The sequence below is a fragment of the Poecilia reticulata genome, chromosome 23 (assembly GCF_904066995.2).
Source record: "Poecilia reticulata chromosome 23, P_reticulata-male-v2, whole genome shotgun sequence".
In the NCBI taxonomy this organism is placed as follows: domain Eukaryota; kingdom Metazoa; phylum Chordata; class Actinopteri; order Cyprinodontiformes; family Poeciliidae; genus Poecilia; species Poecilia reticulata.
Window position 1 is genome coordinate 2,006,439 of NC_088852.1, and position 13,821 is coordinate 2,020,259.

At 37.6% G+C, this 13,821-nt stretch overlaps 1 protein-coding gene across 3 annotated transcripts in view; it reads right to left on the reverse strand.

Moving 5' to 3' along the window:
- Window positions 1–617: 617 nt before the first annotated feature.
- Window positions 618–13,821, reverse strand: part of cpm (carboxypeptidase M) — a 27,271-nt gene continuing 14,067 nt past the window's right edge. For all 3 annotated transcript variants that reach the window (XM_017302670.2, XM_081603973.1, XM_081603974.1), the window contains 7 exons: window positions 11,204–11,376; window positions 9,255–9,354; window positions 7,168–7,273; window positions 6,874–7,044; window positions 5,590–5,742; window positions 5,358–5,506; window positions 618–4,866 (listed from right to left, as the gene is read on the reverse strand). In XM_017302670.2, the coding sequence (XP_017158159.2) occupies window positions 4,612–4,866; window positions 5,358–5,506; window positions 5,590–5,742; window positions 6,874–7,044; window positions 7,168–7,273; window positions 9,255–9,354; window positions 11,204–11,376 (1,107 nt within the window). In that variant the 3' untranslated portion in view covers window positions 618–4,611. The remainder of the gene's footprint in view (window positions 4,867–5,357; window positions 5,507–5,589; window positions 5,743–6,873; window positions 7,045–7,167; window positions 7,274–9,254; window positions 9,355–11,203; window positions 11,377–13,821) is intronic.

Below are 13,821 nucleotides of genomic sequence, written 5' to 3' on the forward strand. Positions count from 1 at the left end.
CTCCAGCTCTCCCCCTCACACCTGACTGGGAAAGCTGGAGCCTGAAGAACTACCTCAGGTGCGTTGATTGGCTGACTGTCACTGTGTGACAGTGCAGTCAGTCACTGTGGTTCTTAACCTGGGTTCGGTCGGACCCCAGGGGTTCGATGAGTCGGTCTCAGGGGTTCGGCGGAGCCTCTGCCGGAGGTAAAAATAAAACTTTTCTTCTTCATGAAGCGTCAGGACTAATTTAGGATGATAATAGTACATTTTACTCTTAATGCACCTGATACACCCAATTAAACTATTAATGCTCGATTAATGCTAATCAAGTTAACATTTTAAAGCTAATCCAATTCTAGTGGCTGTGCCTAAAAATGAGCTTTGATATTTTAGTTTTTAGTCTTTAAAAGGCTCATCTGATGACCACACAAAGCTGGTTCTCCTCTTTTTTTAAATATCAGGTGTAAAGATTCACGTCAACTCTAACTATGCTCTTAGCCGCTAACTGAAAATCCACTGCAGTAATGTTGAAAACACATTTTTTAATACCTCATACTCTTGGTTTCAGCTCAAACTTTCCTCTTATAAAACCACAAACTCAAAACAAGCATTTACAGAATGAAATGACACCTGCAAACTCGCATAGTTTTTATTCATAATATGAGACTTCTAGGTTCAGCACATTTCAGTTCCCATCAGTTTTTCACAGCAAATAAACAAAAACAACAAGAAAGGCATCTGCTTTGCTGAGGTCTGATGTGTGAGGAGCGACTGAAGCCTGCAGTCGCTCCCCGTCCAGCAGGGCACCGAAGGTTTCATGAGGCGAAATCTCACATAAAACAGTAACAAAAGTAGAAAAACCTGAAATACGGCAAGAAAAACGTCAGATTTGAAGAGTCAGATATCTGTTTCACCCTGAAGATGTGAGAACAAGTCTGAGCAAATTAAGCTAGCAGCTTCCACATGAGTTGCGACTTCCATGATTATTATTTGCCTCCTGATCCAGTTGATCATGTCCTGAGGTTTGAACGGTTCCCACAATCCAGGAACTAATCCGCCCTTAATTCACCTCAGATCAGTTTAAATCCCTAAATTAAACTTTAAATTAAACTGGATTTGAGTTGGAGCAACAAACAGACGTCCTGCTGTTACGAATAAACCCGTTTATTGACATAAAGACTAACAAAGTTCACACTAAGAATGTTTTAGATGCATTAAGAAGATACTTGAGTTTGTCAGTTACAGATAATAAAATAATTTTTATGTAAAGTTTCTGAAGCAGTTTTATACATATGGATTAATTCTACCTCTAAATAAATGTTAAAGTTTTTAAAATTTTTTTAATGAAATTAGTCAGATACCAAGATTGGCCACCAGGTGGTGCACTCGAGTCTTTTTCTCGCTTGCTCTCATTTTTGGTTAAATTTATAAATAAATACATAGAAAACAAAAATGTTAAATGTTTGGTTTTATATTCAGTTTGTTTAGTGTGTCTTAGTGCACATTTGATCTATTTTACAAATTAATATATTTTTGCTTTTGTGTTGCAATTTAACGTTTGAAAAAATCCTCAACAGATGAAAAACTCTCGTTTCTGAACCAGGTACGTGGTTTCCTCTCTGTTTCCTCTCAGTTTGCTGAAAGCTCTGCTCTGGTTTTAATCCCAGCCGTTCTAAAAGCAGCTCTCTCTCCTTTCAAGTGCTAATTTTAAAAAGCTTTTCCACGCAGATAAAATTACACTCCTAACGGGAGCGAATCTCAGGTTGGAAAGACTTCGCCAAGTCCTGAGGCCGAGGATTTTCCCTCCCTGACGTACGGAAGAAAGAAAAAGTCAATTTAAATCCTTTTCATTTCTGAGAGCAGCAGAAATATAAACATTACCTCCAAGTGTAACCTGGGAGTTTTGTACCTCTGTCTACATTAGACATGCAGAGAAATAAATGCTTTTCTATAAAAACTCAACTATTACGGCAACATCAAATTTAGTTATGAAGCCATATTAGAGCCACTGTAGATAGAGGGGGCTACATTGCTGCCATAAAACAAACAAAACATTTTATAAAGAGAAATTAAGTACATTCAGTCAACCATTTTCTTCTAAAAAAAACATCTTGAAATTTTGAGGTTAAACGTCAGAAATCTTCTGGGGGAAAAATACGGAAATTGCTGAGGCTCAAAAGTTGAAAATGTTACTTTTGCAACTCAAAAAATTTCTAAATTTAAAATATGTATGAATCCAGATAATTTCTGAAATCAATCTAAAAATTTCAGGGTTTTTCTGGCAAAAATCTGACTTTTCACACTCAGAAATTTTGAAATTTATTCCAGAAAATCTGAGATTGAACTCAAAATTTCTCCCTTTTTTCTGGAATACATGTTCAAGTTTTCAAACTTTTTTTTTCCAGAAAATTTCTGAGATTAAGCTCAAATTTTTTACGTATTTTTGGTGGTAATTAGCTCCTTTTCTCCATCTACGAGGATCATAGATGGAATAATCTTGTCTTAATCAATTTAAAGTTTTGGCTTCAGGTATCTTAGCCTTAATTTACAAATATGCTGAAACCTTCAAATTAAGATTTCCTAAAAAAAACATGACTACACTGCTAGCTAACTACTGTTAGCTGAGCGTTTGGCTAACAGCTGATACTTCTTTACCTTCACAGCTGGTTTATTAGGATTAAAATAATCCTAATAAACAGATAAAAGTTGGTTTATAAAACTAGAAAATCTGGGAAAATTATAGCAAAATCTTCTTGAACCTGATGCTGCTAGCTAGCCTGCATTAGCTGTTAGCTCATAATTTTCTCTGTATGAAATTAAAAGTTGTGATTAGTTACAGTAACTGATTTGATTCAGTGACTCATAAAACCTGCAGTTGGTTCACAAACATGTAGTTTTGTGCGAAAAGGTATTTTTATAAAAGGTATTTATATTTCATAAAACAATCAGCAATATTTGTTTCAACTGTAGCTTTTAGAGCCTCAAACATAAAGAATTAAATACATTTTTCACTGAAATAAAAAATTACAATTAATCTCTATATGATTTTTTATTAAATTGATAAAATAAAATATATACAATAAATGTAAATATATGAATTTTACCAACAACTACCTGTCTATAAAATGAAACATGAACCGTTAGCATAGCAGAATTATTTTTTAATTTAGTTAATACAGTAACAAGTATAAATATTAAATTATAAATTTGTATAAAGTTATGTGAATGATTATGGAAAATATTCTGACCAAACTTATTTTAGCTTTAGCATTAGCTAAGCTATCAGTTTACTTAGTGCATTTAAAAAAATCAAAAGCAATTTTTACAGAAATATTATAATAAAAATTCTTCATGAATACATAAAACACACCTTGAATATGCAGAAATGTTGAAACGCTGCCCACTAACTGATAACTGTTTATGTAATCAGCCTTATTTATTCATTTAAATTATTTAAGCACAATTTTAGCTCAACATGGACAGTTTGTTCTGAAAAATTCAAAAGCTCAAAGTAAATATATATCTGCCTTTTTCTTCCTTTATCAATGTAAATAATTTATTTTGGTTAGTTTTAATGGCTTCTTTGAAGTTAAAGTCATATAAATACTGAATAATTAATGAAATACTCGCCGTTTGCTTCCCAACTAAAATGTTGTTAGACGTAGAAAAATCTCAAGTTGTGCTTCTAATGTCAGAAATGCATCAGTGGTTGAGAAAAATTAGTTAAACATGTTTCACATTTTAACACTTTAATGCAAAAACAATTTCTGTGCAACTGAATTCAACATTAAACTGGATAAGAGGATCAGGGACAGTGAAAAGAACAGAATGATAAACTTTATTCCTCACAATTCTGACTTTATCCTAAAAACTTTGACTTTAAATTATTTTTCCCTCAGAATTTTGACTTAAATTTTTTTTTTTTTTTACATAAAAGTAAAAATTCTCCACATTTCGACTTTTCAGGCTTTAAAAAATGGTAGAATTTTGACTTTAACCCCAAAATTCTGACTCAGAACTCTTGGGACTTTTTTCTCTCTCAAATTGTTGACTTTAATTCTGATTTAAATTTCAGAATTTTGACTTTTATCTCAACATTTCTTACGTTTTTTTCTCAAAATTTTTACCTTAACCTCAGAATTCTGGATTTAATCTCACAATTTTGACTTTAATCCCAGGATTCTGACTTTTTTGAAATCAGTCAAAATTCTTCATATTTTGACTTTAACCTCAAAATTCTGACTTTAAACTCAGAATTCAGGCTTTTCTCTCAAAATTTTGGCTTCAGAATTTTTCAAAATCAGAATTTAGAATTTTGACTTTTTAATTATTATAATTCAGATTTTGATCCCAGAATATGACAGGATTCTGATTATAAAAAAACAAATCTAAATCCTTTTTTTTTTTTTTGGCACTAATCTTCTTCCATACTGAAACCGATAGTCCAGCCATCATTCCTTTTATGTTTTGAAATCATTCCTGTTTTTCCTGGTTGCCAAAATGTCGTTTTGCTCCTTTTCCTTCACTCTGCAGCAGCCAGTAAAGCCAACCTTCGTTGACCTCTCCCCTCGTTGACCTTTGTTGACCTCTCACCTCGTTTGGTTTGGGTCGGTGTCCAGAGCGTGTTGCTCAGTCCATCAGAGACTGAAGCGCCGCCACTAAGCTGAACCCGACTGTCAGTCCGTTCCAGGCGGATCCGGCCGCGCCGCCGCCACCTTGAGGCAGTAATGAGTAATTGCAAGACGGGCTCGGCTCGGCTTGAGTGCGGACCGTTGCCGAGGCGACGCGTCGCAGCTTAAAGTCGTGCTTCATCGCAGAATATTGTTCTGGACCGTGCGGGACGCTGAGCGTTTCCGTCAGAACCTCGTGACCCGGATACGACACCTGAGACCAAAATGAGAAAGAAAGAAAAAAAAGAGAAACTTTTTGTTCCTGCAGGGATGATGTAGCTACATTTAGGAGTATTTCTTTCTGTGCTTTACTTTCACCAAAGTTTAGTTTTACTATGAAGTATTTCTGCTCTTACTTCAGTAAAATCTCTGGATTTTCTTCCCACTGAATGAAAAACAAAAATGTTTTAAACAAAAATCCACCAGACTCAGACAAACACCTGCAGTTTCTGTTAAAGCCTCAACAGTTTTTTATTGAAAGAAACCGATTTGGAAAAAATCATTTTGCCTGATTTTGTTACTAATATGAGTTATTGTAATTTTTGCCATTAAAACTAAAACATTTCTACATCATTTCTTTCCTGCAGCCATTTGTAACAAAGTCGCTCAGAAGGAAACGCGGCTCGTTTGAAAATATTTGGTTTTTCCTTCATAGTTTAACACCTGAGACCAGGTAAAGTTGAAAAAGTAATAATTGTCATTTACTTTGAAGTTGTAGCTTCCAGGCAGCAGCAGCCGGTAATATTCTCCATGCTGGTTGGTTCTGAACGGACACATGTTCCTGCGACCCTCGACCTCCACCACCGCGTTCTGCACCGGCACCCCCCACCCATCAAACACTTGACCTTTCACCCCTAAGAGACAGACAGACAGAGACCCATCAATCCTCTCGGCGCCTGGTGTTAGCTTCAGGCTAAAGCTAACACCCGGCTCTCACCCAGGTGGACCTGCTGGATGTAAGCTAGCAGAGCCTTCTTGTTGTCCATCCACAGGGCAGGAAGTTCTTCGGGTTGAGGAAACTTGCAGCAGGAAAGCTCCAGCGTCAGCTCCAAACACTGAGCCCAAACGTAGTTGTAGTCCTGCATCCCACCTGGAACGACACAGAGGCTCTTAAAGGGGCGGCGTCATGCGTTTTCCATTCATGATTAGCCCTAGCTTCTGCATTTTGTATTGTAGTTAGACCAGGTTTATTGTAGTTAGACCAGGTTTATCGTTTGCTCCTGGTTCTTTGTGTTTTCGCCTCGTTGCTCCTCTCTGCCACTCATCTCTCTCTCTCTCACTCAGCCTGACTGCTGCTCTCCCCTCACAGCTGCACCCAGTTTCTAATTAGTTCCCAGTGTCAAACTCAAGGCCCAGGGGCCAAATCTGGCCCACTGCAGCTCTTGATGTGGTCCCTTACACTCCAGATGCCAAATTCATAAATAATCAACAGATCCCTGCAGTTTTTAATGCGAATGCATAATTTAGAGTTTATAGCAAATTTTCTATCAAAATGGACAAAACACTGAGTGATGCCAACTTCCACCTGCAGGTGGCAGTATTTCTTACTGTTACATTTCTGCCTCACCTTTACTTGATGTGATCGATATGAGAAACAAAAAGACACGTTTAATGTCGTACATGAGCACAAAAATCAAAAATATTTACAAATTAGCACTACAAAGTCTGTGATTTTGATTGGAGAAACTGATCAACATGAAATTTTAACAAGAACTTGTGGAATGCAGGAACAAATATTTATTAATATTTGAACAGTTTGTTAATGAGTTTCATCATTCTGGTGCAACCGGCCCTTTAAGAACATTCAGGATCTTGATTTGGCACAAAATGAAAATGAGTTTGACTTTCCTGACTGAAAAGAACTTTATTCATGTTTTAACACCTTGAAATTGGGCCTCTGTCTCTTTAAAACTCCTGCTCTTTCTGAAGCTCCGCCTCCAGGAAGTCATCCAACATGGCTCCTCTATTAACCGTTTTTACCAGCGTTGCTCTGAGCAGCAGCTCCTACAATGAGCTAATTTGCTAATTGCTGCCGGCTAGTCTGAAGGAGCTGAGTGGGGGCGGAGCTGTGATTCGGAGGCGGAGCTAGGCCCACCCAGGTGTTTTTGAACAGCTGGATAGTTGCCATGGAGATTAAAGGATTTTTTTCAAACAAGCTTAAAGAAAGAACTAACATATTTAAAAAATACTGTAGTTTAGTTTCTACAGTTTTTGCGCTCACCTTCCAGCTTGTACCAGCTGTAGCCGTTGGTGATGCCGTCCTTGAAAGGGCCGCTGTCGTCGCAGAGGTTCCCCTTGTGCATGGAGGCGTGGTTGTATGAGTAAACCTTAGCCAGGTGGACGAACACGTCGTCATCAGGCGCGATGCTGGGCGAGGCCATCCAAACAGAACCTGCAAAACCAGCAGCTGGGAAACTGAAGCATTTCTAAAACCAATTAAAGACACAGACTCGGATGGTTCGATTAAAACGTGCAGCAGAACTCGGCATCAGGAGGTTCCTGGGTTTGTTTCTACCTCGGTCGCTGTTGTCGTAGGGATAACTGGCCACCATGGCGCCTCCATGAAGGTTGGCGGACAGGACAAAAGTTTCGCTTCGCAGCCAGCCAATCACAGCTCTCACCTGCGTCACATGACCGAAAAATCATCTGAACAAAACACAACCTGCAGATGGACCCGTCACAATAAAAGTATCTCAGAATAACATTGAACTTTTCCAAGTATCATAATTCAAGAACACATCGATAAACTATAAATACTAATAATTATTTAACAGTGGAACTGGAAGACGTTTTAAATGTCCAGAATAAATAAAGCAACAGAAACAACAAACAAAATGATTTATAAAGTCTCTATAAACAAAACTGTCCTTCAAAATAAGGGCCTAGTTGAGACCAAATCACCAAACTGAAGATTTTATCATCCCATTTTTGGAAAAACGATAAATCCTGCAAATGGATGATTTATTGCTTATTAAATATGGATTAATATAGCTTTAGGAAGGCAGTTTAAATAAAATACTCATGTTGTTTTCTGCAGAGCTGGTTTGGATTTATTTATTTCTAATTTTTACATCAGGATGTGGTTTTTGCTCAGCTGCAGGGGAGGAAAGGAGCCAAATAAACTTCGTTTTCCTTCTTTAGCGGCAGGTCAGGACAGAAACCCCAACATCTGCCTGCTGACATTTATCTGGCTGCTGCAGGAAAACATGATCGAACACAGATAAGTCAGGATAAAGCTAATTTGATTCATGTTAGTTTAAAATTGGAAACTGGATTGATCAGTCAAAGAAGCCGGTAGCTAGCCTTAGGGCATCTTAAAGCTACACGGGTAATTTAATGTTTAATAAAGATAACCTGGTCGTCCCCCAAGGCACAGCACTGGAGCTTCTCCTGTTTGCAATATAAACCACCTCAGTGGATCTTATCGTCTGATCACCTGGATCTGTTGCAATGCTAAGCTAATGAACGCAGCTAATGAAATTATGGGCTAACGAAGCCCATAATTTAACTTCTCTCAAGCTGAACTGTTCGTCTTTCCAGCCAAACCAAAATATCTGCATCCAAACCGAATCCTTATTTCTTACTAAATAAAAGTTAGCTAGAAACTCATGTGTCATGATCAACGACCAGCTGAAGGTAGCTAATAGTACTTTTAGCTACAGAGCCACTTCGTTTGTTAGCTGACAGTTTTTACAGCCACTTTAAAGGGTAGCTTTAGGTGGTAAAGCTATATGCTTTACCAACTTTGAAGAGCAGCTAACAGTTCTTATAGCTAACAGTCCTTATAGCTAACAGTTAGCTGCCTTATAGCTATATGCTTTACCAACTTTGAAGAGTAGCTAACAGTTCTTATAGCTAACAGTCCTTATAGCTAACAGTTAGCTGCCTTATAGCTATATGCTTTACCAACTTTGAAGAGCAGCTAACAGTTCTTATAGCTAACAGTCCTTATAGCTAACAGTTAGCTGCCTTATAGCTATATGCTTTACCAACTTTGAAGAGCAGCTAACAGTTCTTATAGCTAACAGTCCTTATAGCTAACAGTTAGCTGCCTTATAGCTATATGCTTTACCAACTTTGAAGAGCAGCTAACAGTTCTTATAGCTAACAGTCCTTATAGCTAACAGTTAGCTGCCTTATAGCTATATGCTTTACCAACTTTGAAGAGCAGCTAACAGCTCTTATAGCTAACAGTCCTTATAGCTAACAGTTAGCTGCCTTATAGCTATATGCTTTACCAACTTTGAAGAGCAGCTAACAGTTCTTATAGCTAACAGTACTTATAGCTAACAGTTAGCTGCCTTATAGCTATATGCTTTACCAACTTTGAAGAGCAGCTAACAGTTCTTATAACCATCTTGAGGAGTAGCTAATAATGCTAACAGCCACTGTGAGGAGTAGCTAACAGTGTCTTGCACATTGAAGGAATCATTTGAATCCTTTTTAAACCTAAATTATTTAATCATAGATCTCGAAACAAGTACATCTGATTGTCAACGTGTGTGACGTTAACAGTCTAAAAATGACTCAAATTAGGTCATATTCATTAAATAAAAGCTCATAAACTCCCTAACAAAAGGAGGAATCCCAACTGAAACCAACCTCAGCTTCCCTTTGCTCCTCATTCAGCTCCTGCTGCTTTCGAAGGCCAGCGAAAGCGTCAGGAAATCCCCGATTCAGATCGACGCCGTTCTGGTTTGCCCTAAAGCGGACAGAGATCGATCAGATCGGAGGGAAACGTCAAGACATCAGAAATGTTTGAGCCAGAGAGAAACGAGAGGGCGGGAAATAAAACGGTGAGGATTTTCCTGGAAGAAAACCAGTTAGAGGAAAGGTGTCCAAATTGTGGTGTGTGGGCCATTCGTGGCCCTTAATGTGACTTTCTGTGGTCCGTGACCACAAAAAAAGAAAAAGCTCAAAATTGGTTTTGTATCTGAAAGAGCTTTAAAATATAAAAGACAATAATCTCACATAAAATGTTTACTATTGTTACTATTTCTTTTAAAAAAATATGGCAGCTAACACACAAAGTACTCATATTTTATCACGTCAATTCAGTTTCGTATTAAAACCAGAAATATTATGTGATTTCTACTGAAGAGCAGCTGTTTGACATTCTGTTCTTCTTCCAACAATATTGTTTTGAGAAAATGTTTAAATAATATAATGGTAACAAAAACACATTCTCAAAGATCAATAAACTTTAAATTCTAATTAACATAAATATCCAAAATAAATAAAAAACGTATAAATAAATTATAAACAAAATGTCTTTCAAAAGAGTCGAAATTTGAGACCAGAGCAGCAGATGAAAGAGAGAAAAGATAAAAACAATAAATTATTGTGTGATTAACTGGTTTATTGATTACAGCAAGCCTAATCAGAAAGGCTAAAATCAAAAACATGCCGCACTTTTCAGAATTAAATCTGTGAAAAAGTTTGAAGTTCAAATAAAAACAAATTTTAAAAAATCCAGTAAAAATCTGAACCCAATCGAAGAGAAAACGTCGAGTTTGAAGAAACTGGTGCAGAACTAAAAACAAATCAAGTTTCTGCCTCGTTCTGTTTGACGCAAGAGGAAAAAATCCTTTTACGGTTTGGAGCCCACAGACCTCACACTCCGTTTTACCGCGGCGACTCGGCTTAACGAGGCCGTAAAACACAAACACACACACACACACACACACACACACACACACACACAACGGGACACCGAGAGGCTTTAACCATCTGTCTGCAATCTGACCCGTGCGGTGTGTGCGGTTTCCTGGTAATCAGAGTTCGGGGCGTTGGAGCGAAACTGTTACCAATAAACATCTGATGCCACGAAATGTTCAACTGCCTGTTAAAAAAACATTCTTCCTATGCTGATTTTCCAGTAAGATCTTAAAATGTCTTAAGACACTTGAGGAAAGTGGAAACAAAAGGAAGTGATCTCCAGCTTTAAGGAAAAAACATCCTCGTTCTGACCAAAGTACAACATAAAATGCCTCATTTTATGTAGGTTTTAAAGACAAATCAGTTTTTAAACATTTACAGAAATGTATAAAAAAGATGAAATATGAAAATATTTATTGTAAAAATGATCAAAACAAAAAATCTGAACATATTCAGACATGAAATGTCCAGCAGCTTTTACACCTTTCCGAAAGTAAAAACTAATTTTCAAGATTTAACTTCAGACAGTGAGAAATTTTAAAATCTCTTTTTATTAAACGAACCTGGTTTCAACTGTAAATAATCTTTTCCAAATTTACGCCGTTAACCAAACATCACATTGCACTTTATTACCAAACTGTTTGGCATGAATTTCAATAACTTTCAAGCACTTTAAACAGAATTCAAGTACTTTCCAAACCCTGAAAACACCTAAATCTAATGACTTTCAAGGATTTGAAGCACCGTACAAACCCTGGTACATAACTGCTTCCATTCACAGAAAAATAAAACTTCAGAAATGTGTAAGAAGGATTTAAAAAAAGCATGCCGCACTTTTCAGGTGGTTACTCCGTTCTTCATTTCTCTCCGTCTGTCTGTGAGATAAAGTTTACCTTCCCTGGCTCATCAGGCAGTTTGTGTCGGCCACGTCGAAGCCGTCCGGGTTCATGGTGGGCAGGATGTGGATGCGCGTGCTGTTCAGCAGCTGCAGCGACCAGGTCTCGTCGTCACGGTAACCGCGGACCAGCTCGGCGATCAGCTGGAGGAGGAGAACCCGACCCAGAACCTGAGCAAAGCAAAAAAAAAAAAAACAAAAACAAGAGAGCTGGTCAGTTTGTGTTCAACACAGAGAGGGGGAATGATTGGTCTGCCGTTTCCATGGCGATTCCCGCCGTTTTACAGCCGGAAGCTACGAGCTGCGACTAAAAGCTGCTGAGAGGCAAAAAACCTTCTGGGGCCCAGAGATGCAAACATCATTCAGTTTTCTGTAGATTTACAGAAAAATTCAGAATTATGACTTTTTCTCATTTTCTAAGAGTTTTGACTCTAAACTTTTTCAGAATGAGACCAGAAGTCAAGATTTTGAAGTCAGAAAAAGTCAAAATTCTGACATTTTTTCAGAATTCTCAGGAATAAAAATCTGAATTTTGACTTTTTTCTTACAAATCCGAATTCTTGAAAAATATTTCTCAGAATTTTGACTTTTAGCTCAAAGTTCAGGTTTTTTTTTCTTTCTCAGAACGAGACCCAAACTCATAATCCTGAGGAAAATGTCTGAATTAAATTTTTTTATTTTTTTTCTCATAATCTTGAGTTTTTTACTTTTTTTCTAATAACTATGACTTTTTTCTGAAATTTTTCTTTAGCGGATAAAGTTTTTAAAAAAATCAGAGCTGAAGTGAGAGAATTTAGGGTTTGTCGGTTTGAACTCTGAACTTTCCCACAGCAGCAGAAACACACTGAACAGTAGAAATATATTTGTTAAAATGAACAAACTGGGGATCAAACCGAGATCTTTTAAACTGATTTGAATGAAATCAGTTTAAATTGGGACAGATTGGGAGAAAAGGAAAAGTCTGTGAATGACTGCGAGTTTCAGGAAGCAGGAAGGTGAGAAGGGTGGGAAAGGCAAGAAGGTGTGAATGCTCAGAGACAAGTCGGGACGAGTCGCTGCCTCCAGCCATCGTTCTTCTCTCCTTTGTCATCCACCTGAACGGCTTCCTGTCGCAGTCAAACACGCCCTGCTGGAGCGGCTGTGGCCCCAATAGAAACGGCTCTGAGTTTGTTGTTGTGCGCATCGAAAGGCTGAGATCTCAATCTTCTGTGCCACAAAGCGCCATTGTTCCCAAGCAGACATCAGCGATGCTCTTTTTCCTGCCATGTTCCTTTATCTGATGTTTATTTAGTCTCAGCATTAAAAAAACACACAAACTGGATAAATACAGTGTTTGAATTGTTGCGCTGATTCAAACACTTCCAAGGAAAAGTTTAAAGCTGCAAGATTCGGTTAAATTAGTGGAAAATTGTTTCATTTTTAAAGTGAGAAAATTGAAACTTTCTAAGCTTTTGTCCCCAGATTGCGCCACAAAGTTATTTTTGCCTCTAAACAGGTAGAATCTGGTTGGTACCAAGCTAGCTGCAGAAACGTTTGATATCCAGCCTGACAGCACATATGATGGAGCTAAAACATTAGCTGCACTAACCCTAAAGCACTAATTGTGAAGATTAGCTCTGCTAAACACAACACAAGACGCTAATGCTAAAGCGTATCCAACACACTGTTTAACTAAGCTAATGCTAAAACGTAGCCAACACAGTTTAACTAAGCTAATGCTAAAGCGTATCCAACACACTGTTTAACTAAGTCAATGCTAAAACGTAGCCAACACAGTTTAACTAAGCTAATGCTAAAGCGTATCCAACACACTGTTTAACTAAGCTAATGCTAAAACGTAGCCAACACAGTTTAACTAAGCTAATGCTAAAGCGTATCCAACACACTGTTTAACTAAGCTAATGCTAAAACGTAGCCAACACAGTTTAACTAAGCTAATGCTAAAGCGTATCCAACACATTGTTTAACTAAGTCAATGCTAAAACGTAGCCAACACAGTTTAACTAAGCTAATGCTAAAGCGTATCCAACACACTGTTTAACTAAGCTAATGCTAAAACGTAGCCAACACAGTTTAACTAAGCTAATGCTAAAGCGTATCCAACACACTGTTTAACTAAGCTAGCCAACACAGTTTAACTAAGCTAATGCTAAAGCGTATCCAACACACTGTTTAACTAAGCTAATGCTAAAACGTAGCCAACACAGTTTAACTAAGCTAATGCTAAAGCGTATCCAACACACTGTTTAACTAAGCTAATGCTAAAGCGTATCCAACACACCATTTAACTAAGCTAATGCTAAAGCGTATCCAACACACCGTTTAACTAAGCTAATGCTAAAACGTATCCAACACACCGTTTAACTAAGCTAATGCTAAAACGTATCCAACACACCGTTTAACTAAGCTAATGCTAAAACGTATCCAACACACCGTTTAACTAAGCTAATGCTAAAACGTATCCAACACACCGTTTAACTTAGCTAATGCTAAAGCGTATCCAACACAGTTTAATTAAGCTAATGCTAAAACGTATCCAACACACCGTTTAACTAAGCTAATGCTAAAGCGTATCCAACACACCGTTTAACTGAGCTAGTGCTAAAACGTATCCAA